Here is a 24,963-nt window from a genome sequence, read left to right on the forward strand (position 1 = left end):
GTTCGTTCCCTTCTCTCTCTTCCCTCTTCTTCCGTTCCTCAACTCACCTCTCTCCTTCTCCCCCGTCGATTCCCAGTCCATCATCGAACTCAAAGCTCCCGGATCTCACCAGGCTCGTTCCGATCCCACCTCCGGCTCCTCCAACAGTCGAGATCGAGCCGTCGCCGACTCAGACATCCAATCTCGACTCGTCCTCCTCACCCTCACCTTCCCTCGTCTTCGAATCATCTGGTCCTCTTCCCCCTTCGCCACCGCGGACATCTTCAAGGACCTAAAGGTCAACCATTCCGAACCGAGTGCGGAGAAGGCGATCTTGATCGGGAGTGCGGATGGGGAGGAAGGAGAAGGAGGGGGAGGGAACACGAGTGCTCAGGAGTTGTTGAGGAGTTTGCCGGGAGTGGTGAGTTCATCTCTTTTCCTTTCGGATGTGTTTTGAACGAGGGTGAAGAAGAGGTGGAAGGAAGGGAGATGGAGGAGAAGCGAGGACGAGGGCTGACATCCGTTCATTCCCTTCTCGACTTGACTTCCAGAGCGGAAAAAACTATCGCCACATCATGAACTCGGTTGAGTCGGTGAAGGACTTCTGCGAGTTGAGCTTGGTGAAGATGCAGGAGGTGAGTTGCTTTTCTTTCGATCGTCCCTCCTTTTCCTCGTCGACGCGTCGCTAATCGTCTCTCTCTTCCCCGCCCGTTTCTTCTTCTAACAAGATCATGGGGACCGATGATGGGAAGACCGCTTACACCTTCTTACATAGGGATGTTCACGAGAAGGTTGATGGATGAGTCACTTTTTTCTTCGGAACGCTCACAGAGGAAAGAAGCACATCGTCAAGTCGAGGCCTTCGTATCCTCGACCAGTGATGTTTCAGGGCGGCTGTTTGAGACCTGAGATACTCTAAGCTTGAGTTTGACGTCTGGTCGGATGTTGATTGTTGGAGCTGAGCGAGATTGCGAGGAGGCTGAGAGGGAGGCGACGCGTCTTCATTGTCGAAGCATCCCGTTCACTGCTTCTCCTTCCTTTAGCAGACTGCTCTCAAACGTATCATGAAGGAGAAGTACTCGCCTGGCTGGAGAGCGGAAGGGTGGGCGAGGAAGCATGGGTGTGGGAAGTGAGGGAAGGAAGAAGAGAGGAGAGAGGAAGGTGAGGACGGTAGTCTGACCCTAGAAAGAAAGTGAAAAACCTTCAGATTTGATCCGGCAACCTTGGGGACCCCGCCGTTCTGACATCTGACATCCTAACCGCCCGACCAAATCTTGCATGAGTGATTCAAACTGACGTCGAGTCCTGGTTTGTGCACATGACCCAGACTTACTAATCCCGTCTCCTAGCCAGAAGACCGCGATCGATGTCATCGAAAAAAAGCAGTTTGTCTGTTCTTCTTCATTTTGGGGAGTTAGCTCAGTTGGTAGAGCATACGCTTAGCATGTGTAAGGTCGTGAGTTCAATCCTTACACTCTCCATTCTTTTTGGCCTCCGTGGTGTCTGACCTCGCAGTCCGTCCAGGCGTTCTTTTTATTTATCCCTTGTCCTGTTTTTATACTCTTCTTACGAGTCTTTACGGCTTGTTTGATACTTCGGGACGCTCTCTCAACTGGAACGAGTCCTCTTCCCTGCTAAATGAGCCTGAACTTCGACTTGAACCGCGACGCGTCTCTTGGCTAGCCCTCCTTCTTCGTTTCCTTCAGTATATGCTGTGATGTAACCAGAGAAGGATCGTGGAGTTTTCTACTTTTCGGTTGATTCAAGCTTACCATTCCCACTTGGTTGAAGGAGATCATTCAGCTGTGAGTTTGGGCTTCGACGCGTTCGATTCTGCTTCTTCCTTTTCACTTTTGTGTCTTCGGACAAGCACTTTGAGGACCGACAGAGGAGCTTACAATTTGTAGCTTTCCAGACTCGTTCCCTTCTTGCCCACTTCAGATCTCACACCTTTTTCCCTCTTTCCTTCCCTCAACCCGCGTCCGACAAAGCTCAAATCGACCTTCTTCTTACCCGCTCTTATTCCCATCTTCGGGGACGTGGGAGCGACTGCTGAAGTCAAAGTTGGGACCAGGAAGCGATCCGACGGTTGTGGAAAGCGGCCGGAAGGGAGTAGATCCAACAGCACGACGCGTCGACGAAAGCACGATCTCCCGTGCGATCTCGAGGGAAGGTCTGGAACCTCGGATCAATTGAAGAAGCCCCATCTATCAAGACTTCTCGTAAATGACCTTCTGATCTGGACTCCAATAGGGAGGCGACGGCCCGTTCTGCTGAATCGTTGCGGACGACGACGACGCGACCGATCCCGACGCGTCGCCTCGCTTTCACAGCAGATCCCTCACTTCCTGGATTCTACGGGACAAAAATGTGTAGAACAATGGTCAGTAGCATCGTCCGACCGAGAGGGAGGGCATTGAGACGCGAAGAGGCGAGCTCACTCCTCAACAAATGGTCCAAGCTGAGCAAAACGAAAAAAAAAGACGGCAACGTCACGAAACGGAAGTCAGTCCACGGATAAACGAGAGGAATTGGGCAGGAAATAATCTGACCTTATTCGCGATAATAGCTCTACCAAGCTCGTGTAGTTTCTTGTCAACCTGGGAGCGGAAGAGAACGAGACGGGAGGAATCAGACCTCGTTGAACGTCGAGCCGAATGTCAAACCGCACCTGTTCTAGACTTCTTCCCCTTCGATAACTTCGCCTTTGAGTAGCCCATGATTATAGCCTTGGAGTACGCTCGATCAGCCATCGCGCACTCTAGAAGGAAAGAAACAAACGACCGCGCAGAATCACAAAGGGCAGCACGAACGAGCAAGATCCAAGCTCAAGAAGCCAGAAAAAGTAGAAGAAGAGGACCTGATCTACTCACCAGACTGAAGAGCATCTATAGCTGCTGTCTGCGAAGGAGAAGAGTCTGATTAGCCCGACCAAGAAGGACGGGAAGGGGGGAAGGGCGGCTCGTGAGCTCGCATCTTTCGCTTTTCAGCTCGACGCGTCGCCTGTCTCCTCCCTCGTCGCCTCGCTCCTTCGCCTCCTCCTCCCTCAGAGGACATCAACTCGTATTATTCTCAGCTCTTTCCCATCTCTTCGTGAGTCCCTCCTCCGTCTTCTACTTGCTGTCTTCGAAGCTTCGAGCTGATCACCTTCGTCTCTCTCCTCCTCCCCTAAACTCCTCCCGAAACCCCTCTGACCTCTCTTTCTTCCTCACCGTTGAACACGAGGTCCCTTCTTCTCTACCGACCCCATCTACCCGAGCCACCTACCTACCTCCCCTCCCTTCTCATCGTTCGTCGTCGGATCACGTCGCGTCGCCACGTTCGCCGTCCCTTCCCTCGCTTACTTATAGCAGATTCAGGTCATTCGTAGTTCGCTACTCCTTACCAATCGTATTCCCGCAGCTCGATTCCTCCTCACGCTTCGAAATAAAGGCGTTCTGAACTCAGACTGAAAGAAGTCGACGCGATCGACGTGAGCTAGATATCGAGGCTAGTCTAGGGAAAGGACAGCAGGTCAGCCTTTCGAGATCAGCATTGGAAGGAAGCCTGACGGTGAGAAGGATCTATACCGTTTCAGTCATCAGAATGGTTTGCTGGGAATACTGGACGAACGGAGGGACGGCATCGAAGGGGAGGGCTGAAAGTCGGTCCTTCCTCGCGAGTTGACGAGTTTCTGAGAGGCGAGAGAAGATTTTCTTGGGGGTCAAGGTAGAGTGAGGAGGCAAGAAAAAAGGTCTATCTAACGAGAGAACAATATTAATCCGGTTTAATCATACTAGCCGTCGGTTTGACTGCGAGGGGGGAGGGAAGGAAAGTTGAGCTCGTCGGTTTCAAGCTGACCACCAACTGCTTCGGCCTCCCTCCCTCCCTCCCTCTACGGAACCTTCTTCAGTCGTCTTCTGACACTCGCCTCCAACGTCTTTTTAAGACTCAGCAACGTTCATCAACAGCACAACAGGGCCAGCAGCAAACCCTCCTCCTCAGCCCCTCTCGCCCCTTCCGGCCTCCCTTCCTTCCCACCCATCTCTCCCTTCCTTGCCCTCAACGCCACCATTTCACCATGATCCCACAGGATATAGGAGTTCTACACTTCAAGCGAGGCCTGCAGTCTCTTCAACTCAAGTTCTACGACGAGGCGATCACTTCGTTCGAAAAGGCGAGTCGAGCTCGTTCCCCTTCGCTTTTTGATCAGGTTTTCGCCTCCAAGCTGATCCCAAACCACTTCCTGTGCTCTTCCAGGCCGCCCAATACGGAGACGAATCGCTTAGAATATGTCATTCACGAGCTACGGTTCTGGAAAGCCTTCGTTCCGTCTCACTGGCTTGCAGAGAGGAGAAGGACGTCCAGGTGAGCCTCCTTCGCTCCGATTGAAAGCTAGCAGAGCTAATTTTTACCTATTAACTGACACAATTTTTCCTTCTCGTCTACGAATCTCAGATGCTCTCCGAATCGGACCTGTTCAAATCCCTCAGTCGACTCCCAGAACCCGTTCAGGTCGCTCTCCTCTTCCACTCCCCTTCGCCCTTCCTCTCTCACAAAACTCAACTCGACCTCGCTGGGCCCCTTCTTCTCCATCGAAGACTCCAACGCAACTTTATCGACTTCCTCCCCAACGAGATCCTCTCCGACGTCGGTCGCCTGCTCGTCGAGGATCAAGGAACCTCGGACGTCGCGTTCCCTCTCGCCGCCGTCTCGTCCCGCTGGCGAAACCTCTTCAGGAACGATCCTGTTCTGTGGGAGCGGATACTTATCCCTGGACTCTATCCGAGAACCGACCGGACAGCAAAGTTCCAGGCCCTCACGGGAGCGCCAAACTCCAGAATCCGAGACTTGACCCTCGCCGACGGAAGTGCGGAGGCGATGAAGGTTGTGTCGGAGGTGGTGAGACGAGGAGAGCAGTTGAGGTCGCTGAACGTGTGTGGGAAGGGAGGCATGGATGGTGCTGCGATTTGGCAGCTGCTGGGAGGACCTTCAGACCCTTCGCCTTTCCTTCGCTCTCTCTCCATCACGCACACCCCAAAATCCCTCATCAACGCTCTTCCCCCCTTCCCCTTCCTCTCCACCCTTCACACCCTCTCCCTTCGACATCAGCACGTCCTAACCTCCATCTACCCCCTCCTCCAACTACTCCCGAACCTACAAACACTCAGCCTCGAAGGAAACTTCCACCTCCTCCTCCCACACATGGATCAGGACCAGACGACGCTCTCCCTTCCCAACCTCACCTCCCTCACCATCTCGGCTGTTGGTCACACGAACGACATCGACGAGAGGATCCAGTACAACTTCCCCAAACTCTCCAAACTCGTCCTCAAGAACTCGGAGGAGACCCTCTACCCGACGTTCCTCTTCCCCTCCGCCTCCCTTCCCAACACCCTCAACCTTACCCATCTCACTCTTCGGAGCTGCCGATATCCTGCGGAGGAAACCTTCATCGAACACCTTCGTCAACTACCGAATCTCCTCGTCCTCGTCCTCGGACGTCCGAAAGGAGAGAGGACCTCGGCCCTCTTGCTCCACGCGACGATGTTGGCTCTCACTCGACCGGAAGCGAAGGACGTTGCTGGAGGTGAAGCTGTAGGGGAGGGAGGGCAACTGGTTCGAGGCGAAGCGTGTCCTTTGCTGGAGGAGTTGGACGTTCATGAGTTCGGGTCTGCTCCGCTCATTCGTCAGTTGGTGAAGTCGCGATTGAGCGGAGGCAGGAGGTTGAAGAAGATTAGCGTGAAAGGACTGGAGTGGTGGGATGAGAAGGATTCGAAATGGCTGAATGATAATATAGAAGTTGTTTGAGTCTCCTAGCACTTTAGACCGTACCGGCAGACGATTTCGTACTATACTGGAGGGAAGTTGGAGCGACGCGTCGACTTGTTTTTCCTTTTTGTTACTCATTTATTTCGTTCTACCCTTGTTAGCTCACTAGACTTGGATGCTCACAAGCTTTGCCCGCACGTACGTATCGAATCATTGACGAGTCAAATCAGCGGTCATCATCGTCGGAAGTGGAAAGATCAAGGAAACTCTCGATGCTCAGATCGGAGGAGACTGGAGGAGGAAGATAGCGTCAATTTGAAGGTAGTCGTGATACAGGGAGACCGGGAAGAAGGTAGGTATTTTCTTCATTTTGTTGCTGGTCGATCCCAATGGGTTCTGCCAAACTTCGTCCGTTTTTCTGACAGTTTAGTTTCGGGCGACGCGTTGAGCATCGAAGGAGGAGACTCGCCTCGTTTCTTCGTCTTGAGTTTAGCGAGAGGATTATAGAGCGACGATCGTCCAGCAGCTCCCTTTCGCCCAGTTCTCGATCTTGCGAAGAGGAAGGAAGCAAAACGCAGATCATCACAAATCGAAGTCAAGTCGTCAAACCCCAAAAAGCCCAAAAAGTTTACTAGTTACTACCAAGGTCGAGCACTGTTCCCACTATCATGTCCATCCTGCGTTCGTTCGCTCGTTCCCGTTCGTTTGTTGGTTCGAAGGTCGTGGTCGTTTCTCTTTTCGTTTTCGAAGACGAAGAGAAGAAGTTCCAGCCCTCTCGCCTTCGTCGTCCGTCAAGTCTTTCCTATCCGTTGCTCTGAGTTCGAGAGGAAGCTTAGTTGTTGACGTAGGTGTCCCATCCATTCTTGAGCTGAATATATGGAAGGAGACGAAAGGGAGGGAGGGTCAGCTCGAAGAGGAGGAAGGAGGGAACAGACGGGAGGACGGTGCTGACCTGTTCGAGCGAGAGGAAGATGAGGATCGTGGTGGGTTGGAGTCGAGTCCAGGCGGGAACCCAACCTGTAGAGAGAGGAAGAACAAACGATGGTCGAGAAAGTCAGCGACTCTTGCGAGAAGGAAAGAAAAGAGCAAGAGAGGAGAACGAACCCTTGAACATGAAGAGGTACCCTTCCTCTCGGAGCGATTTCGAGATGAGAGCCGAGACCGACGAAGAACCAGCTCCGGAAGCGTTCACTGAGGAAGACAGGGTCGTCGAAGTTTCAGCTCTGCGACGTCGAAAAAGGAGAAGACGCGTCGAGCTCGAATCGGTACTCACTGACTCGAGACTTGATCACATCAGCTGGAGAGCAAACAGTGGTAGCGATGGTTCCCTAAAGTTACGTCAAGGTACGTCGAAGTCAGTTCCACGATCAGATGATAATCGGAGAGCGAAAGAGAGAAGGACGAACGGCAGCGATGGACGCGGTGACGTGAGTCTTGACGTCGTCCTCGAAGTAGCTCGTCTTGAGAAGCTCGGACTTGACGAGATCGTACCTAAGAAAAGTAGGAAGGAAAGGTGCGTCAGTGATAAAGAGGTCGGCGAAGGAAAAGCGCCACGAGGAGAGACTCACGATCCAAGTTGACTCATGTTCATGAGCATCGATCTCACGACGTTGGGAGCCATTCCTCGAGTCCACGAAGAGAATCCTGTGCGTACCAGCCGAAGAAAGGAGCGATAGAGAAGACGTCGGAGAGGTAAGGATTGTCAGCTCAAGAAGGCGAGGAGACGAGGACAGAATCGAAAGGACCAACCTTCCTCTCGAGTCATTCGAATCAGACCATCGATAGAGTGCTTGTAGTTGAGCCTCTTCTCGGGTGTCTTGGCGTAATCACCTGAAACAGTCGAAGGCAAAAGTCAGCCTCGAGGGGAAGGAGGGGCAAGATGCGTGAAGAGAGTCGAGGACGAACCCTGCATTCGAACCTGAGGAGACGCAAAACGGTGCGAAGAGCCTGTCAGTAACCGGAACAAACGTAACGCCTGCGTATGTACGCACCATCAAAATCTCCCCGGGATTTCTGTAGACCGAAGAAGAACAGGAGAGTCAGTCGAGCGTTTCACGACGCGTCTGAGTCGACGAGAAGTCAAGCTCACCCGACAACTCCAGCGACAGCTCCAGCTAGAAAGCAGCAAGAAAAAAGGACACAGTCAGTCTAACTGCCGAAGTCGAGTTCCTCGGATCGAGCGAGCAGGGTGCCTTCGCTCTCGAAAGCACGACGAAGAAAGCGAATCACTCACCCATCGTTCCGGCGAGAGCCATCTCCCAACCTTGCAGAGGAGTCTTCTCGGGATGAATCAAGACCTTAGCAGCGTCGTACGCAGCGACTGAGAGAGTGGTCGAACGAGGAAGAGAAGGAAAAAGACGATGATCAGCTACGTCGAGGCGCGTCGAAGGAGACGAAGTTCGCACGAGCTAGACTAGAGGGAGCTACTCACATCTACACAAACTGTAGGTCATCTGTCTGAAAACCGTTCCAGACCATCCATCCCACAATCCAAAGATACCTGTCGGGAAAACAGATGGTCAGACGAGCGGATTCGACTGTTGCCGACGAGCGAGACGAGACGAGCGGAAGGGACCTACCTCGAGTGGCGATGGTCTTCTTGATGCTCTGGACCATACTCTTGTCGCCGGAAGCTTGGAGTCGGACCTGATGAAGATTACAGATCGAAGGTGGTCAGGTTTGACGTCCGCGGAAGCAACGGGTTGAAGGTGAGAAGACGGGAGGGAGGGAGGTCGAGAGCTCGCGACTTTGAAAGGTCCCGAAGACCACCACACCCCCCTTCCGTCTTTGAGATAGCTCGTAGAGTTCTGGTAGCCACTTCTCCGTATCTGAGATGCCTAGCCGTGCAGCTTCAGTTCCAAGCACAAGAGAGATGGAGCTTGGTCGAACGTCGACGCTCCTTGCTCTTCCTGCCCCTCTTTCTCCCTCGGCTCGCCTGCTCCCCACTTCTCCCAGCAGAAAGAAGTACATAGGCGTACCTTCGTCAGATCTAGGGGATGCGTTACGAGCGCCCTGGAATTGACACAACAAGACAGATGCACAGAAGAAGAGGAAGAGAGGAAGAGGAAGTCAGCTTCTGAGGTGAGCTCAACCGACCACCAGCTCGACCCCTCGCCCTGTGAAGACAGAAAATCATACTGACCCGCATGTAGCAGCAACTCCACCCAACCAGAATCTACGAAACCAAAACCGAACCGCATCCAATCCAAAGCGAATCAGTTCCACAATCTCCTCCCCAAACAATCTCCCTCCCTCCCTCCCGTCTCTTGCTCTCTCTCTCTCCGAGTACTCACGGGTAAGGACCCTTCTTCCTCTCGTTCCCAATCTTCACATCAGAAAGAACAGCTGCCATCGTACGTTAAACTCTTGAGTTTGCTGGGGAGGGGAGTGGGAGGGAGATGGTGATGGTTTGCGGAAGAGGAGAAGAGGAGGAACGGAGCTCGAGTTTCGTCTGAAGCGGCTCGCTCGCTGTCTTTTGATTTCGAGAGAGGAGGCTGAAGGGAGCAAGTCGATGGGGAGGGATAGATACGGTCCGGCTTTGATCGGTTCTCCGTTTGCGGTGTACGGAAGTAGAAGTTGGAAGTAGGAGGAGGGTCGACGTTGAAGGGAAAGAGATAGAATCTGACTCGTCTCAGGGTAAATCGTTCCAGAGTTCGAAATGATCTCCCTCCGCTGCCCCTTCTTTCCTCCCCCACAAGAAAGGTTTCCACTTCCTCGAGATCCTCGAGCACTCTACAGGAGCTTGATAGGACGAAGGAGAAGAGGATAGCGAAGTGAGAAATGAAATTTTTGCAGCAGGGCTCGGAGGGAGACGCGACGGAGAAGCCAGAGAAGGGGCAGAGGGAGCTCAACAATCTCCTCCCCTCCTCCGCGTTTTTGTTCCTTTCTTCTTGCCCCAACCAAACTTCGAGGCCGAGCGAAACCCAAGACGTGCTCTGCTCGTCTTGCTGACTCGAAGCGGCTCGTATGCAGAGTAGAGAAAAGCGAGCTCTTCTTCGGAGAGGAAGACGAGAAAGAGAAGATAAAGCGAGTTTGATACAGTTGGTCCGAGTTCGTTGCGTCGCTATCTACGTAGAGCAGCGAGAGATAGAGAGAAGATTATGTAAAGGAAACAGTATGTGCCCGAAGAACCCAAAAAGGAAAGCGAGAAGGAAAGGAAAAATTATAAAGTACTAGATACCAAACGAGGCTAGTTGTCACCCTGACCCGGACGCATCGAACGCTCCTCCTCCGTTCCCGTTCCCCATCTGCTGCTGCTGGTAGTCGACGATCGAAGGTCCAGGGATGTTGTTGTTCGTCATGGACTGAGGTGAAGCAACTTCTTGGGAGATTGGGAAGCGGGAGAAGAACTGAAGAGGGACGAGACGCGTCGAGGAGTGAAGAAGGGGAAAGAAGATGAACGACGACGACGAGGTCAGTTTACGCGACGATGACTCTGAGACGACTCGACGATCCCGATAAATGACTCGACTCACAGTATCCCAGGAGTTGAAATCATAGAACGCTCCAGGGAGGTTCTCTAGGTAGCCAGGCTCGACCTGTTGATGCTGCTGATGCTGATGTTGCTGCTGCTGCGAGGGATCCATCCCCATCACCATCCCTCCTCCTCCAGGTGCGTATCCGAACTCCTGCTGTTGATGCTGCTGCTGTTGTTGAAGCTGTTGATGCTGCTGCTGCTGCTGGAAGCCCATCATCTCGTCCATGCTCCCTCCGATCGGTCCTCCTCCCGCGATCATCATCCCTCCCGGGCCCTCCATCGCCGCTCCACCAATAATCGGATTCACATTGAAGCTCGCACCCATCCCTCCTCCCGATCCATCCGCCGTGCTTCTCACTCCGCTCGATCTAGGAATCCCAAGGACCACTCCAGGCTGCAAGCCTTCCTCGGCGAGTCCTCTTCCTACGGCTTCGTCGGCGACGAAAACTCCTCCTCCTGGTCGAGAGGGATCTCGATTCCATGTGACGAGGTGGGAGAGGGAAGGACGGTTGTTGACTACTCCTGGGGTTGGGTTGAGACGAGTGGAGAGGTTTGGGGAGCGAGGAGGAGAGGAAGCGTGGGTGTGTTTGGCGGCGTCGAAGAGGAGGGACATGACTTCCATAGTGCGACGACGGATGGACATGTGGTCGGGTTGGACGGTGTTCTAAAGGGAGGAAGAAAGAAGAAATCGCGTCGAAGGTCAGCTCGGGCGTTCGTCGACGAACGAAGAGCGACGAAACGACGAACCTCCCATCTCCTTCCGATATCCCTCAGCTGCTTCATGGAGTTCAGAGCCTTCGGATCCTTCCTTCTAGCCCAAGTATGGTACTGCAACGAGGGAACAAAAGACCAAACGATCAGCTCGAGTTTTCCTCCCGCTCTCCCTCTCTTCCTCTCCGTCCCCTCGCCTCCCAAATTCAAAGCTGAAACTCACCTGCACAAGCGCCACCGAAGTAGTAGCATACGAAACGAGGAACATAGTGTCCAAAGCATGATCGTTCTTGTCCAACCACTCGATGGCCTGCCTCGAATCCTCGACGAGTTCCGACCACGTCACGACGTCGAGGCTGAACTGGAGGTGGGACGGGAGCGAGTAGGAGATCCGCATGAAGACTCGGAAGAAGAGGAAGAGGAGGGCGGTGTAGTAGATGTGGAGGATGCCTGTGGGGGGGAAGGAGTAGGAGAGTCAGGAAAGGTGAGGACGCGTCGAAGGGAAAAAGACGAAGAGAACTCACCAGCTTGATACGTCGACGTCGTCGGACCCGAGAACTGCAGAGGTCCAGGAAGAGCTGCTTTCCAAGATCGCATGTCGATGAGAAGACTGTTGAGTTGATGATCCGAGGCGTGTTTGAGTCCCGTTGGGCTGAGGGAACGAAACGAAGAACGAAACGAACGGAGAACGAGAAGGTAAGTTCGAGGTCTCGAAAACGACGTTGAGAAAAAGGGTTGTGCTTGAACTCACCCATAAACAGTCTTGGTGATCCGTCCCAGTAGGATACTGAGCTTGAGCATCTCGCAGAAGTAGAGATACGGAGAAGATCTCGCTCCTGGTTCGTTCATTCGATCCGGCAGAGGAACCTCGTCGGGATCGGGGAGAAGAACGTCGCAGTCGAGGAGGTCGATGATCTAGAAGAGTTGAGCAAGAAGGGAGGGACAGAAGAGGTGAGGAAGAAGTCAGCTCTGCTCGAGGTCGAGTCGAGTCGAACGCGTCGTCGCGAGGATGACGAGGAATGCACTCACTTGAGGCATCCCCATACTAGCGGCATACCACCTATCCATAATCACACAAGCACTCCAAATCCTCCTCTTCAACTCCAAGAACGCCCTCTCCTCCATCTGTTCAAACTCGGTCAGGTCGTCCGTCCTCGTAATCTCGTCCCGATGAAGTCCCAGATCCTGAGCCATTCGAATGGCGACTCCGAGTCGGTTGGCGGCTGCGCTGGTGGCTGCTGTGAGAGGTTGAGAGTGGAGATCGCCGACTTGGGAGAGGATGAGGAGGGACTGGATGTTGACGAGACTGGTGTCGCTGAGAACGTCCTGTTTTGAGGAAGGAGAGAGACGCGTCAGTTCAAGTGTGAGCGGGAGGAGAGGAGAGGAGAGGGAGACGGACGTTGTGCTTGATGATCCCGTTGATGGTCGTTCTGAGGAAGAAGCAAGAATGGAAGGTCAGTGGTGTTTTGATCAAAGGAGGAAGCAAGCGACGCGACTCACCTCAGCGAATTGAACACCTCCCTCGGCACATCCCTCCTCGTAGCCGCCACTCCACAAATCGCATACAGCAACAACGGACTCTCCTTCCCTTCCTTCAGGAACTCTCCCCTCGACACCACAGGGAATAGCGGCGCCACGTTCTGGAAGTACGAGTTGACGAGCCTTTCGATGATGTCCGGAGCCAGACGAGATTCGATTCCGGAAGGGATGTTGAACGAAGGCGAGTTGGGGTCCGACGAACGAGGAGGATGGTAGACCTTGATGAGTCCGTCTCCTGTGGAGGAGATTTCGAAAGCGGTGTGGTGACGGAGGTCGTAGTTGTCGAAGGTGTGAGGAGGAATGGTCGCGGTCGAGTGCAGGAGGAAGGAGATGGAGGTTGGACCTGAACGAAAGAGGCGAAGGCGAACTCGTTAGCTTTCGAGACGAGGGCAGCGATGGAAGAAACAGAGTAGATGAACCTTGAACCCTAGCATTCAACCTCTCCTGCATCCTCTCACTACTCCCACTCCCTCCCGCTGGACTCAAACTCCCACCTCCTCCCACCAAACTCGATCCCGACATCTGCCTCTGAGGAATCGTCGACGACGACGGACTCGGTTTCACGTCGAGTTGCTGATGAGGCAGACTGGGATACGAAGGGTACGACGGCTGCAAAGAAGGAGGATGAGGAGGAGGAAGTTTCGTCGTCGTCGTCGAAGCAGGAGGGAAGGTGGTCGGTTTGGGTGGTTCGTAGGGTTTCCCTTCAGCAGCCGCTTTGGCAGCTTCCTCCAGTTGACGCTTCTTCTTGAATCGAGTTTCGGTGATGGGGAGGAAGAAGGTACAGTCGAGTTTGGCCTGTTTGAAGACGAATTGAACGAAAGAACGAAGGGAGGAGGACGTGGGTCAGTTCGAGGCGAGACGCGTCGAAGGAAAGGATCGTTCTCGTGCGACTCACGTTTCGACAATGTGCACAGAGGGGAGGATCGGTGTCGGGAAGGATGTCGCATCTGTTTAAAGAGGAGTCGAGAAAGTCGGAAGGTCGGTGCCGAGGGAGATGGGAAGGGAAGAGGAAGGGAGGGAGAGATGCCGGAGGGAGATAAAACGATCAGTTCCTTAGCTCCTTCTCGGAGCCGTATAGATAAGGGATAATCCGGAAGAATAGAAAAAAACGAACCTCGTCTTCTTCCCGCGACAACGATCGCATCTGTATACAGTGAGAAAAGAAGAGGAAGAAGGTCAGCGTCGAGAAACAGGGCCGCCTCAGCGGTCTCGCCGAAACCAAAGAAGGTGGGTACGGGAGAGATGGGATGAGACTCACGCTCTACTGGTCTTCGTCCTCTTGGCCTCCTCATCCTCTTCTTCCTTCGTAGGAGAGATAGAATCCCCATCATCCGTCCCAGCCGAAGCCTTCTTGGACTTCTTGCCCTTCCATTTGACGGTAGGAGTTCCATTCGAAGTCTCGGTCGAAACTTTCCTCTTCTTTCCTGCAGCGGTTGTTGGAGTCGAGGTTGATTCGGTCGAGGAGGAGATGGAAGCTGGAGGGTGGTAGGGCATGTGGGAGGACGGGGCGAGAGAGTGGTAAGGGACTGAGCTGTTGTTGGGTTGGTAGGAGCTGAGGCGTGACAAAGGGAAAGGAAGGAGGAGGAGAAGGTCAGCTCTTTGAGAAACGAACTCGAGGACGATGGAAACGAAACGAGTTTGATGTTCGAAGTGACTGTTGAGAGATAAGAGAGCACCTCCCCACTCTCGTTGGTCTAGTTGCTGATCGAGTTTGAATGAAGTGTGGGAGGTATCGCTTGGAGGAAAGAGAGGACGAAGGGATCGACCGGGGACGAGTCCGAAGATCCCCTTCTCGCCTCTCCTCCTTCCTCTCCTTCCGCTCTCCCTTCGCAAGGAAATCCTTCGCCTCTATGACTGCCTACTTTCTGTCAGCGAGAGCTACTACTGAGCACTCGCTCCCCTCCCTCCAGCGTCCTACGGATCCCTCGAGGCTTGATTCCAACCACGGACCCGCACTCGAAGCGCCTCTGATCCCCTTCCTATTCGTCTTCCCTCTCCCTCTCATCACGTCCGGCTCCTGCACGCTCTTGTCTATACGACGCGCGCATACACTACTTCCTCCTGCGCTCCTTCCAACTATAGAAACCTTGGCGAACGAGCTCTCTCTTGAAACGAACGAAAGGCCCGCTTCCCACCTCGCTTCCCTTCCCCTCAGCTTCTCCTCTTCGTTCCTCCGAGAAAGTATAGAAACACGAAAGAAACTCACCCGTTCATCAAACTCGGCGAAGGCATCACTCCCATTCCTCCTCCTCCAAACCCTCCAGCTCCACCGGTAGCAAAGTTCAATCCACCACCTCCACTGAACGAGAACCTCCCAGCTCCTCCTTCATCCTGCCCTGCTCCTCCTCCTCGAAACACTCCCATAGGAGGAGGATACATCTGCTGTTGAATCCCATACGGATTGCTGTTGTTATTATTATTAGACGTGTTCGAAGAGGAAGTCGTGGAATCCATAGATCCGGAGGGAAGAGGAGGCGAAGGTCGAACCGACGCTGAGAGACTCGTTGGAGAATCCATCATGAGAGGGAGAGGAGGAGGAGGGGGTGGGTCCATTCGTTGTCGAGGAAAGAAGGGTAAAGGCAAGGAGGGCCTGCTGGGGCAGCTGGTGGTTTGGAGGGAGAAGAGGTAGGGTCGAACACGAAAGCTGATTGGAATCGACCGACGAACGTCAAAATGGGGAAGTAGTGGAGAGCGGAGAGCACATGCCCATGCGTCTTTGTAAACAGGATTGGCATATATAAACAAAGAGAGGGTTTTTCTTTGCAGAGCCAAGAGGTCGTTTCTATTCTTGAGTTTTTGGGGTGGGAGAATCTGCGAGCGAGCGAGAGAAAGAGCGAACCGTCGAGCGGGTTGAGACCGGCTCCCCATCTTTCGCTCCCAAGGGAGGGTTTTCAAGACGACCTGCGTCGGATCGCACGGCGAGACGAAAAGAGAAGGTTTTTTTTTGCCAAAGACGGAGCTCGATAGGGTGGTTACTGAAGCAATCAAACGTGGAGCAGCGTCTCGAACGAGGCGATCGTTTCGGGGTGACAGACCAAGACGAGGAGGCTTGTTGTAGATTGGGGTTGGGGGGTGTTGCTGAACCGAGAACCGAGAGGTGTGTCTGGAGGAAGGAGGCAGACGGAGAGTAGTTAGATTCGAGAGAGAGAGAGGAGGAGGAAGGAGAGAGAGGGAGACGGAAGGAAAGAGACGCGACAAACCTTGAATCGAGTCGAGTTTTGGACGCGTCGGTTTGATTGGAGGAGGACGGGAGGTGAGCTGAGAAAAAGAAGGGGAGAGAGAGGGTTAGATGGGGAGTCTAAAGAGAAGGAGAGAGAGGTGGGACAAACCTACGAGTCAAAGCTGAGGAGCACAAAACGAGAACTGACCGGTCGAGTTCCGACGACGCGAAGGATCTGCCCTCAGCTGGTGAACGAGAGGAGATGGAGGTCAGAAATGATAGATGTGAGGAAGGTTTGAGGTTGACGCACCGAGATCGAGCTCTGCGGAGAAGAAGGGGAGAGGGGAATTCAGTTCGAGGTTGAGACGAAGGCGGAGACGCGTCGTGGGGTTGAAGCTGAGCGGAGAGGGAGAAGACTCACAGATTTCCTCTGCTTTCCTGCACGATATGATATCGAAGCTTGATGATATAGACGAGGGACCTAGTCGAGTGAGAAGAGAGAGGTCGTATCGTGGGGACGCATCGAAGCAGTTGTTTCGGCGTTGTGCTCGTCCGACTTCGTCCCTGAAGATCGCAGAAAGAAGGAAATAAATCAGCTGTGTTCAAGAGCAGGAAGAGGACGAGTCGAAAGAGTCAGCGAGAGAAGAATGTACCTCAATCCAAGCTCAGCTCCTCTTCAATTCGCTCCAAACATGAACCCGGCGCGTCTCCTTCGAGCCTCCCTCCCAGCCTCCCGATCTCTCCCAGCCTCCCGAGCTCTTCCACCCTACAACCAGACTAGAAAATCTCGACTTCGATCCCGTCCCGTTGGAGCTTCAGGAGGAACTGAATCCATCTGGGAGAGAAGCGAGACAAGAAGAAAGGTGAGTCGAGGAACTCGAAAGGAGTCGATGAACGAAACGAAAGAGATGCTCACTCCGTAGATGGTGCCTGAGCTCTGACACTCGTCACCCAAGTGAGTCTCCTGAGCGAAGGGTAGCGGGGTAGGATGATTCGGGTGAAGAGGTCTGGAGTGTGGACGAACTCGGAGTGGTAGTGTCGTATCCGTGGGAGTTCGGTGAGGACGAGGGACTTGACGGAGGGACGAGTGGGTTGAAGTAAACTGTCGCTGAGAAGATCCAGGCGTGCGTGGGAGGGGCGGGAAGGGGCGTAGGGTCCGAGAGCTATGGTGAACTCCTCCAACTCCAATCGAGCGAGAAGGGTGTTGTTCCAGTTGTTGTCGACGGTCGAACTCGAGAGGAATCGGATGGTGGACGGGAACGTGTCCACCGAGGGGAGAAGGTCCAGGTCCTGGCGTCCTTTGAAGTGGAGTCGCTGAAGGTTAGGGAACGACCAGCCCACGAGGAGGTCTTGTGCGAGTGAACGTCCGACCGAAAACGAGGGGTCACCGAACGTGAGGGTTTGCAGAGAGGGGAATGGTGTTCTGCAAGTGAAGGGAGAGGGTGTAGGCGGGAAGGTTGAAGTATAGGACTGGAAGCCTGAGCCTTCCTTGATTCCCAAACGACGAAGAGACGATCCAGCTGGGGCGAGCAGGAGGGCGACGAGGGAAGAGAAGGTGGTTGATCCGAGGGAGACTCCGGTGAGGGAGGAGAGGGGACGGTTCCGGGCTGATAAAGCGACGAGTATCGAAGGCGGGACGTCGAGGGAGCCGACAAAGTGGATTGAATCGACCTTTGGCAGGAAGCGGAGGATGGACAGGAAGTCCCGTTCGCTGTCGTGCGAGATGATTTGGCTACGGCGTTCCTCGTTGTCGTCGGGGTCGTAGGAGAGAGACCGAATCTTGAGGGCAGGAGAATCTGATCCGAGCTCTTGATGCCATCGGACGAGAGTTTGCTCGAACTTGACGCCGTCTCCAGGGCGAAGAAGACGGACGTGAGCGAGGAAGAGAGGGGAGGCGATGGCCTGCAGTTGGAAGGAGAGAAGAGGTAGGAAAGAGCGGTCAGATAATCGAACGTAGAATACCCAAGACGACGAAGGATACTCAGGAAAGTCGAGGGAACCGTCACTAGAGTCTAGACTCACATTGATCTTCTTCGAAACCGTCAACAAGCTCAACATCTCGTTCTTCGAGGCTTCAGCCCGTCCCTTTCCTCGAGGATCTCTGACAGCATCGAATCCTCCGAGTCTCGATTCGCCTCGGGTGAAGGAACGAGCGAGAAGATCTTGGTCCAGATCTCGGTAGGGAGCTTGGTGGCCGCCATGGTGAGAGGGAAAGGAGTGAGGCGAGGAGGGAGGAGGGGAAGGAGGAAACGAGGGAGTCGCACGAGAGAGCTCGGACTGAGGACACGATGGAGGGCTCAAAGTCAGCCCGAAGAACTTCGTTTGATCTCGCTGAGATGGCATATCAAGTTTGTAAAGATACTCACAGCTTTTGAGGGATTGTTGATTTTTTAGACTGTTTTGGTTGGAGGTCTTCGAGCGTCATCTCTGTTTCAAGCGACCGAAAGAGGAACGAGCTCTCCCTCCCTTCCCTCCTCTGTCCTTAACCCTCACCCTCGCTCTTGACAACTTTCACTCCCGTCTCTCTTCCCTTCCCCTTCTCGTTTCCCATGATCTTCAACGTCCACCTCCCATCGAACGGAGCGTTCGCTCTCCCTTACAGAGGTCAGCTTCCTCCCTTCCCTTCCCTCTCCCTGGCCAGCTCCTAAGCTGACTTCCCTTCCCTCTCCTCCTTCTACCAGAATCGGACACGCTGCCTGTTCTCCTCTCTCGGATAGCCGACAAGGCTGGAATTCCTTCGGGCGAAAAGATTGGATCCAAGGATGGATGGAGACTCAAGTACTCCCACGAAGGAACGCAATGGAGTCTCGACGACGGTGAGTCTCAACCCTCCTCCCTTCCTTCTCCCTGCTCTTCTCGATACAAAAAATCTTACGCTCCAAGAAGCCTGTGGAGCGTAGATAGTCCCCTTGGGGTCTCAAACACGTGGAGGAGGGAGACCTCGCTGGATTCTGGAGGGGATGGGACGAGAGCTCGGGGCAAAAGAAGGGGAGGGAAGAAGGGAGACTGCGAAGGCACCGCTCCTCTCCCCTTCCCTTTTCTATGTAGCAGTAAATCGAGCTCGCCAGGGTCAGATCACTCTCGAGGCTCTCGACTCAGGCTCTCATGAAGCACAGATGTTGCTGCAGGAACGACGAAGCCAGGCTGATGCACGGCCTCCTTGAACGCTTCTCCGAGCTCGCTCCTTTCGTCGCTTCCTCCTTCCCACCCTCTTTCTCGCCGTCGCATGGAAGCTCAATTGACCATCTCCATCTCCTTGTTCTCCTATCCTCGTCATCTTCCAGAGGATGACTTCTCCATCCTCCTCTCCCGCTTCGCTCCTCCCTCGACAGCCGAACCCAACCTTCACCTCCTCGCTCCTCAAACTGCAACCTCCTCGACCTCCCTCGCCTCCCATCTCCATCTCCCCAGCATCCTCCATCGAAAGGGACCTTCCTCGGAATCAGGATCCATCAAGAACGGTCACGGAGGGGGATCAGGTAGCGGAGGACTCAACGGATCGGGTATTGGAAGCAGGAAGAGTCAAGCCCTGGCCGCCGCGAAGGCGAAGGAGCTGAAGCATCAGAAGGAGTTCGAGAACTTCCATGGGCAGAACGGAGTGAGGACGGTGTTGGGATCGATCGGGCCTGTGAAGAATGGTGAGTTGATCTCGAGACGATGTGTGGGAACGGTGGAAGGAGTCGCATCTTTGTCTTACGACGCAGGACGGAGGAACGAGAGCTGACGTTCGTTCCCTTCCCGGTCTCTGTTCTCCACGGTTCAGTGAGGATGCTTCTGAAGGGTGAGTTCGAGATCTTGTTCTGTGCAGTATTGGAGACGAGCAGAAGCTGACCAGCTTCCTTCGACTCTCCTTTCTTCTTGCAGCTGGATACCGTCACGTCTACATCTCGAGATCATTCGCTCAACAAAACGGCTTCATCCCAAAGGACGCTGCACCCGGCTGGTGTGAGTGCTAGCTTCTTTCCGTCGTCGATATCCTTCTTGACGGTGCTGACTCTCGTTCTCTTTCGAAACTCAGACGGATACGGTGGTCTCGTCAAGTTCGTCTCCCTCTTCTCACGACTTGTTCTCGTCCTCGAAATGCTGATGTGCTCTCCTTCTTCCTTCACCTCTTCCTCCTCAGCCTTGGATCGTGGCCTATCCAGTTTGTACAATCTTGCTCTACCAAAGTCTCGTTTCGCTCGAGCTGACCTCTCGCTCTTCTTTCTTTCTCGTCGCAGAGTCGGCTCTAAATCAGCAACTCACACCGTCATGCTCTCGGAGGAATCCCACTTTGACGTCGTTCTCGGCCGATCCTGGATGGAGAAGATGGGAGTCCGAACGGATCCTCTCGATCAGACGTCGGTCATTCTCATGGGACCGCCGGGAAGCGGAGGAGGAGAGAAGGTCCCTTGCGACGTCGTCGTGATCAAGGACGGACGAGGAGAGGTTGTTACCGTCACCTAACGGAGGAAGGGAGGAGCTGTTTCTCGGCTGGTTGGTTGTAACAGGAGAAGGAGGGAAGGGAAGCGTTGCGTTTTCTCTGGTTCTTTGTCTTCTTCGTCGTTTGGTCGTGTTGTTCTTTTCTTTCTTTCTCACCTTCTTGCTTCTTTCTCGTTCAACCTCTTCCGCACATTTCCTACCTTTGACGTTCTCCACCCTTTCCCCGTTCTCGATCTCTTTTGTATCTCGTACTAATCTAATCTTACTGCGTTTCTGTTTTGGGCGAGAGACGAGTCGAGACGCGTCGAGGGAGGGCGAGGTTGAGCTTCCTCTCGACCTGGCTGTAGATTTTTGTTCAGCTGAGCTCAATCAGAAGCTGACTTGCAGGCTAGTCAAAGCAGAAGCAGATCTTCTTCTTTTCCCTACTTCGGCGTCGAGCATGCCCCCGTCGATCAAATCTCGCAGCCCCCTCCCTCTCCCTCCTCCCTCCTTCATCTCCTCCCCAACCGCCATCGACAAACAAGACCACTCTCTCTCTCCCTTTCTCTTTCTTCTTCTCTTCTCCCTTCTCGTCGCCCTCCTCCTCCTTCCCGTCTTCTCTCGAGATAGAATGTCTCCTCACTCCAACTCTACGGATCCACGGAACCCTCGACGAGCTCAAACGGTCGACCAGCCTTCCTACTATCCTCCTCCAGATCAACAGCAGCAGCAGCAGTATCAACATGATTATCAACAGGGACCTCCTAGAGGGAACTCGAGTCAGCGATGGAGTGGAGAGAGTCCTTATGGCGGCGGAGGGCAAGCTTATGGTGAGTTGAAGGGAAGGGAGTAAGTAGGAGGAGGAGAGGGGCGAGCTCGAGATGCGCTGGAAACGGGGCTGTTTCTGGTGGAAACGAGGTCGAGAAGGAGTGGTAGGAGGTGTTAGGAAGACTTTTTGTATCAGGGAACTCCTCGAAGTGGAACTATAGTCCCTTGTGGAGCAGGGAGAGGTCCGGATGCTTTGACCGATCTCCTCTCTCTCCTCCCTTCCTCCCTTTCGACCTCGTCAACTCGCTTCGACCTCTTCTTCTCTGTACTGACTCTTTTTCTCTGTCACCTTTTCACTTCAGGAGCACCACCTCAACATCAAATCTCCTACCACGCTACTCAATCGACCCCTTCCCTTCACCAACCTCCTCCAGCTCCTCCTTCCTCCTCTTCGATGCCTCCTCTCCCTCCTTCCTACGACGTTCCTTCCTCCAACCTGGATCCAACAGCAGACCTCAACTTCAACGCTCTACGAGTATCGGATCCTCTACCTCGTTCCAACACGTCCATGTCGAATCGATCAGGTCCTCCTCAGAGCTCAGGATACGGTCGAGGAGGAGGAGGAGGAGGAGCACCGAGCGTCTACAGTCTCGACATGGGAAGCGTAGGAAGCGGAGGAGGTCAGCCAGAGATCTACGATTCACCAGGAGGATACGCAGGAGGAGGAGGACCACCACCAGCAGGAGGTTACTCGAGAGGAAGCTTCGCGAGTGCGAACGGAGAAGGAGCAGGAGGAGGAGGAGGAGGAGCTTGGGAGTCGCAGAACTACCCCGATCAGCATCAACAGTACAACCATCAACAACAACACTACCCTCAACAACCACCTCCCAACTCCTACATCCAACCAGACTACAGCAATCCCTACTACGCTGCCGCTTCAGGAGTCCTCGGCTACCCTCCCACAGGTCCTTCGCGACCTTACCCTCCCATGCCTCCCATTCCTCAAGGAGCCGCCGGTCCCTCGAATCCCTCCCTCAACCGAGCCATGTCCACCGCCTCCAGCCTCTCAGGAACCTCGCTCGCTAGGTCAGGAACCTCGATCGGATCCGTCAACGCTCGTCGGAAAGGATCGTTGGCGACCGTCGACGCTCGGAAACCTCCCTACACCAAGGCCTTCGTCGACGAGTACCGAGCGAGGATGAAGGGAGATCCAGACCCCGAAGCTCAGTTCCAGTTCGCCAGGTACCTCATCGAGGCAGCCAAGAAGCTCGGGGAGGAGGTCAGTCGAGAGGATCCGAAGAGCGGGAGGAAGTATCGAGATCTCCTCCTCGCCGAGTCGCTCAAGTTGATCAAGAAACTCGCTACCCAGTCGGAGGAACCTCTTTCGGACGCTCAGTTCTTCCTCGCCGATCTCTACGGGACGGGACAGCTCGGACTTCAAGGGGATCCGGAGAAGGCTTACGGACTCTACCTCCAGGCGTCGAAGCAGAACCACCCGGCAGCGACGTATCGAACGGCTGTTTGCAACGAGCTCGGAGCAGGAACGAGGAAGGAACCCAATCGAGCCGTCCTCTTCTTTCGGAAAGCAGCCTCCCTCGGAGATACAACAGCCATGTACAAGCTCGGCATGATCCTCCTCGAAGGGAAACTCGCCCAGCCTCGGAACGCTCGAGAGGGAGTGCACTGGCTTCGTCGAGCAGCCTCCCAGGCGGACGAGACGAACCCTCACGCTCTCCACGAGCTCGGAATGCTTCACGAAAACCCTCCAACGAGCTCGGCTCAGTACATCCAGTTGGATCAGAGCCTCTCGAAGGATCTCTTCACTCAGGCTGCTCAACTCGGATACGCGCCGAGTCAACTCAAGCTTGGGACGTGCTACGAGTACGGGAATCTCACCTGTCCGGTGGATCCGAGGAGGAGTATCGCTTGGTATACGAAGGCGGCGGAGAAGGGGAACGCTGAGGCTGAGTTGGCGTTGAGTGGGTGGTATTTGACGGGAAGTGGTGAGTCTCCGTCTTCGTTCGACTTTCGTCCTTTCTCTCGCTCGTCGCTCGAGCTGATTCGATCTTCTTCCTTTCTTCAGAGGGAGTGCTGAAGCAGTCGGACTCGGAATCCTACCTCTGGGCTCGGAAGGCTGCGAACAAGGGTCTGGCGAAGGCGGAGTACGCTGTTGGATGTTCGTCGTCCTCTCTTTCCTCTTGCTCCGTCTCGACCTTAGCTGACTCTTCCCTCTTCTTTTTTTTTTCTCACAGACTACACCGAACAGGGGATCGGAACCAATGCGGATCTAGAGACGGCCAAGAAGTGGTACATGCGAGCTGCTGGTGAGTCCTTCTCTCTTCGTTCGACTTCTTCTCGACGCGACGAGAAGCTGACCTTGCTTTCCGTTCCCTTCTCGCCTCTCAGCTCAGGAGAACAAACGGTTTGTCGACTCTTTCCTCCCTCTGTACATCTCCGCCTCGTGCTGACCTTCTCGATCCCTTTCGATTCAATCCACAGAGCCATGCAGCGGCTCACGGGTTGGTTCTTTCTTCGTCGCGTCCCTCCCGTCGTTCACAAGAGCTGAACCCTCCTTGTCTTCTTTCCTTCCACAGAACTCAAGAAACTCGGAGCCAAATCTGGAAAGGGAGCTCGTCCAACTCGGGAGCAGGCTCGGAAGGAGTGCGTGGTGATGTGAGGAGGAGAGAAGACGCTTTGACTTTTGTTGGTCGGTCGAGGACGACGGGATGGCTTCGTTACCTTTTTCTTTCTTTCTTTCGCATGTGTGCTCGGCAAACTACGTATTAGCTCTTTAATGATTCACGTGAGGGACTCTGTTCGCGATAAAAGCCTGAGGGCAAGAGGGAGAAGAGGACGGAGCAGTGAAGACGAGAGACGCGCGCGTCGTTCGAGTTCGGACTGACCTGTTGATCTCCCTCTATTTCCGTCAGCCTCATCAGTCTGAACTCTTTCGATCTCGGGGGCCGACACGGGTTCTTGTCGTCTCTGTCTCTCAAACAAAAGAATCGTCTCTGTCTTTCAAACAAAAGAGGGAGGTTAAGGTTCGTTTGCCTCGTCCTTCCCAAACCACCACCTTCTCCTTCTCTTCCCTCAAACCACCACTCTCTCGTCACCACCTCCAACTCCATGTCCTCTTTCCTCAATGCCTACCTCAACCTCTTCTCAACTCCTCTCGTTCACAGAGGACCTTCAGCGAAACAACCCGTCGAACTGGACTCGTTCCCGACGTCTTCAAACTTTGGCTCTCAGTCGATCAGCGAGAGACGAGGTGTGGGGGTTTGGAGAGGAAGTGAGGAGTTCTTCCCGTTCCGTTCTTTCTTTTGTTTTGGTCACGACGCGTCTCTTCTCCTTTTCCCTTCTCGGTTAGAGACCCCGCTTCGATAGGTTCTGGGCCTCGCCCTTCTGTTTATACTTAGTTCTCTTCTTCCCTTCACCGACTCTTCCCTTCCTGTAGATCCCTTTGCCTGAAACCCTTCTCTTTCCGACGCGTCTCACCTGTCGCGTTCCCTTTTGCTCTCGACCCTCCCTTCTGTCTCGACTCTCTACTTTAGGTACATATTTGTCTCAGTTCTCGCCTTCTCTACCTCTTCCCTTTTATAGTTTATACCCCTTTTTGATTTGCTGTGACCGCTGAAGCCTTTGCGACGTGTCTCGCGTTCCGCCTTCCCTTTCCCTAGCTACTCTCTCCTGCTCCTGTTTCTCTCGCTGCGCGTTGGACTGCGGACCGTATTTAGTATAAAGAGCGGACTAGTTTTGACCTTCTTGCTATCCATCAACTTTCACCCCAGAATTGGTCAACTTCTCAGCTTCCCTTCTCGTCTCCCTTTCTCAGCTTCCCTTCTCCAGAACCAGTCTCGCAGTCAAGTCGCCCAGTAGTAGTTCTCATTCTCCCTCGCGTGGTTCTCAAGTCGCCCGTAGTAGTAGCCTAGTTCCGACCTTCCCTTCTCCCAGCCCACCCCAAAGCCTCCTAGAGCTGAAACCTCAACGAGCACTCGCCAGCGTCGTTCCTCCCAAGAACTTCGATAGAGCTACCCCTCACAACCCCTCCCAGAACCCTTCACTTTACAGTAGAACGTCCACAGAGGCGTGAGTCCTTCTTCTACCATCATACCTCCCACACCGAGCCTGATATTCCTGCACCGTCATCCTTCGTAGAAACTTCCTCAATCCCTCTTCC

The 24,963-nt window shown here is 54.0% G+C and overlaps 8 protein-coding genes and 1 non-coding gene across 9 annotated transcripts; 6 read left to right on the forward strand and 3 right to left on the reverse strand.

Moving 5' to 3' along the window:
* Positions 1-187: 187 nt before the first annotated feature.
* Positions 188-782, forward strand: BDY24DRAFT_341338 (uncharacterized protein; the record flags this gene model as incomplete). The annotated part of the gene is made up of 3 exons (XM_076637440.1): positions 188-400; positions 531-614; positions 708-782. Coding segments are annotated over 3 exons (372 nt in total), but the record flags the coding sequence as incomplete, so codon positions are not given.
* Positions 783-1,387: 605 nt separating this feature from the next.
* Positions 1,388-1,460, forward strand: BDY24DRAFT_t58. The gene has a single exon. It is a non-coding gene; the product is annotated as a tRNA-Ala (tRNA).
* Positions 1,461-3,825: 2,365 nt separating this feature from the next.
* On the forward strand, positions 3,826-5,925 carry BDY24DRAFT_391241 (uncharacterized protein). Its single transcript, XM_076640778.1, has 3 exons — positions 3,826-4,135; positions 4,219-4,326; positions 4,417-5,925. The coding sequence occupies exons 1-3, from the start codon at positions 4,040-4,042 to the stop codon at positions 5,767-5,769; spliced, it is 1,557 nt and encodes a 518-aa protein (XP_076496003.1). The 5' UTR covers positions 3,826-4,039; the 3' UTR covers positions 5,770-5,925.
* A 365-nt stretch (positions 5,926-6,290) lies between these two features.
* BDY24DRAFT_391251 (mitochondrial carrier) lies at positions 6,291-9,334 on the reverse strand. The gene is made up of 16 exons (XM_076640779.1): positions 9,024-9,334; positions 8,873-8,905; positions 8,709-8,742; positions 8,310-8,376; positions 8,162-8,230; positions 7,964-8,050; positions 7,820-7,844; positions 7,722-7,743; positions 7,636-7,648; positions 7,480-7,560; positions 7,299-7,374; positions 7,137-7,221; positions 7,004-7,058; positions 6,835-6,921; positions 6,683-6,747; positions 6,291-6,598 (listed from the first exon to the last, which is right to left on the reverse strand). Exons 1-16 carry the CDS (start codon positions 9,080-9,082, stop codon positions 6,563-6,565), a joined length of 894 nt encoding a protein of 297 aa, XP_076496004.1. The 5' UTR covers positions 9,083-9,334; the 3' UTR covers positions 6,291-6,562.
* Positions 9,335-10,261: 927 nt separating this feature from the next.
* On the reverse strand, positions 10,262-15,204 carry BDY24DRAFT_391262 (Zn(II)2Cys6 transcription factor). The gene is made up of 12 exons (XM_076640780.1): positions 14,664-15,204; positions 13,716-14,009; positions 13,572-13,601; positions 13,353-13,404; positions 12,877-13,252; positions 12,419-12,800; positions 12,318-12,348; positions 11,948-12,244; positions 11,670-11,833; positions 11,443-11,570; positions 11,142-11,368; positions 10,262-11,035 (listed from the first exon to the last, which is right to left on the reverse strand). Exons 1-12 carry the CDS (start codon positions 15,008-15,010, stop codon positions 10,724-10,726), a joined length of 2,640 nt encoding a protein of 879 aa, XP_076496005.1. The 5' UTR covers positions 15,011-15,204; the 3' UTR covers positions 10,262-10,723.
* Positions 15,205-15,742: 538 nt separating this feature from the next.
* Positions 15,743-17,818, reverse strand: BDY24DRAFT_415798 (uncharacterized protein; the record flags this gene model as incomplete). The annotated part of the gene is made up of 7 exons (XM_076643499.1): positions 15,743-15,755; positions 15,826-15,862; positions 15,928-15,939; positions 16,099-16,181; positions 16,444-16,452; positions 16,534-17,519; positions 17,768-17,818. 7 exons carry the CDS (start codon positions 17,816-17,818, stop codon positions 15,743-15,745), a joined length of 1,191 nt encoding a protein of 396 aa, XP_076496006.1.
* Positions 17,819-18,103: 285 nt separating this feature from the next.
* On the forward strand, positions 18,104-20,550 carry BDY24DRAFT_391270 (uncharacterized protein). Its single transcript, XM_076640781.1, has 8 exons — positions 18,104-18,221; positions 18,299-18,433; positions 18,902-19,255; positions 19,381-19,398; positions 19,482-19,562; positions 19,636-19,657; positions 19,741-19,761; positions 19,838-20,550. Exons 1-8 carry the CDS (start codon positions 18,167-18,169, stop codon positions 20,061-20,063), a joined length of 912 nt encoding a protein of 303 aa, XP_076496007.1. The 5' UTR covers positions 18,104-18,166; the 3' UTR covers positions 20,064-20,550.
* BDY24DRAFT_409847 (uncharacterized protein) lies at positions 20,551-21,480 on the forward strand (the record flags this gene model as incomplete). The annotated part of the gene is made up of 2 exons (XM_076642835.1): positions 20,551-20,848; positions 21,149-21,480. Coding segments are annotated over exons 1-2 (531 nt in total), but the record flags the coding sequence as incomplete, so codon positions are not given.
* A 31-nt stretch (positions 21,481-21,511) lies between these two features.
* On the forward strand, positions 21,512-23,645 carry BDY24DRAFT_391277 (tetratricopeptide repeat protein). The gene is made up of 6 exons (XM_076640782.1): positions 21,512-22,789; positions 22,870-22,962; positions 23,039-23,110; positions 23,193-23,208; positions 23,286-23,305; positions 23,381-23,645. Exons 1-6 carry the CDS (start codon positions 21,775-21,777, stop codon positions 23,461-23,463), a joined length of 1,299 nt encoding a protein of 432 aa, XP_076496009.1. The 5' UTR covers positions 21,512-21,774; the 3' UTR covers positions 23,464-23,645.
* The last annotated feature ends 1,318 nt before the right edge of the window (positions 23,646-24,963 follow it).

Source organism: Mrakia frigida (genome assembly GCF_051309035.1).
Source record: "Mrakia frigida strain ATCC 22029 unplaced genomic scaffold BDY24scaffold_18, whole genome shotgun sequence".
Taxonomy (NCBI): domain Eukaryota; kingdom Fungi; phylum Basidiomycota; class Tremellomycetes; order Cystofilobasidiales; family Mrakiaceae; genus Mrakia; species Mrakia frigida.

Bases quoted from the DNA above. Each gene is read 5' to 3' on its own strand.
- BDY24DRAFT_391241 (XM_076640778.1), top strand. From the start codon at position 4,040: ATGATCCCACAGGATATAGGAGTTCTACACTTCAAGCGAGGCCTGCAG. The intron at 4,136-4,218 runs GCGAGTCGAGCT...GTGCTCTTCCAG, and splicing joins CGATCACTTCGTTCGAAAAG to GCCGCCCAATACGGAGACGA. The intron at 4,327-4,416 runs GTGAGCCTCCTT...TACGAATCTCAG, and splicing joins GAGAGGAGAAGGACGTCCAG to ATGCTCTCCGAATCGGACCT.
- BDY24DRAFT_391251 (XM_076640779.1), bottom strand. From the start codon at position 9,082: ATGGCAGCTGTTCTTTCTGATGTGAAGATTGGGAACGAGAGGAAGAAG. The intron at 8,377-8,708 runs GTACGCCTATGT...AATCTTCATCAG, and splicing joins ATCCCCTAGATCTGACGAAG to GTCCGACTCCAAGCTTCCGG. The intron at 6,748-6,834 runs GTTCGTTCTCCT...CTCTCTCTACAG, and splicing joins GTACCTCTTCATGTTCAAGG to GTTGGGTTCCCGCCTGGACT.
- BDY24DRAFT_391277 (XM_076640782.1), top strand. From the start codon at position 21,775: ATGCCTCCCATTCCTCAAGGAGCCGCCGGTCCCTCGAATCCCTCCCTC. The intron at 22,790-22,869 runs GTGAGTCTCCGT...TCCTTTCTTCAG, and splicing joins GTGGTATTTGACGGGAAGTG to AGGGAGTGCTGAAGCAGTCG. The intron at 22,963-23,038 runs GTTCGTCGTCCT...TTTTTCTCACAG, and splicing joins GGCGGAGTACGCTGTTGGAT to ACTACACCGAACAGGGGATC.
- BDY24DRAFT_391262 (XM_076640780.1), bottom strand. From the start codon at position 15,010: ATGGACCCACCCCCTCCTCCTCCTCTCCCTCTCATGATGGATTCTCCA. The intron at 12,349-12,418 runs GTGAGTCGCGTC...CTTCTTCCTCAG, and splicing joins GAGGTGTTCAATTCGCTGAG to AACGACCATCAACGGGATCA. The intron at 12,245-12,317 runs GTCCGTCTCCCT...TCCTCAAAACAG, and splicing joins ACGGGATCATCAAGCACAAC to GACGTTCTCAGCGACACCAG.
- BDY24DRAFT_391270 (XM_076640781.1), top strand. From the start codon at position 18,167: ATGATCTTCAACGTCCACCTCCCATCGAACGGAGCGTTCGCTCTCCCT. The intron at 18,434-18,901 runs GTGAGTCTCAAC...GTCATCTTCCAG, and splicing joins GCAATGGAGTCTCGACGACG to AGGATGACTTCTCCATCCTC. The intron at 19,762-19,837 runs GTTTGTACAATC...TTCTCGTCGCAG, and splicing joins CTTGGATCGTGGCCTATCCA to AGTCGGCTCTAAATCAGCAA.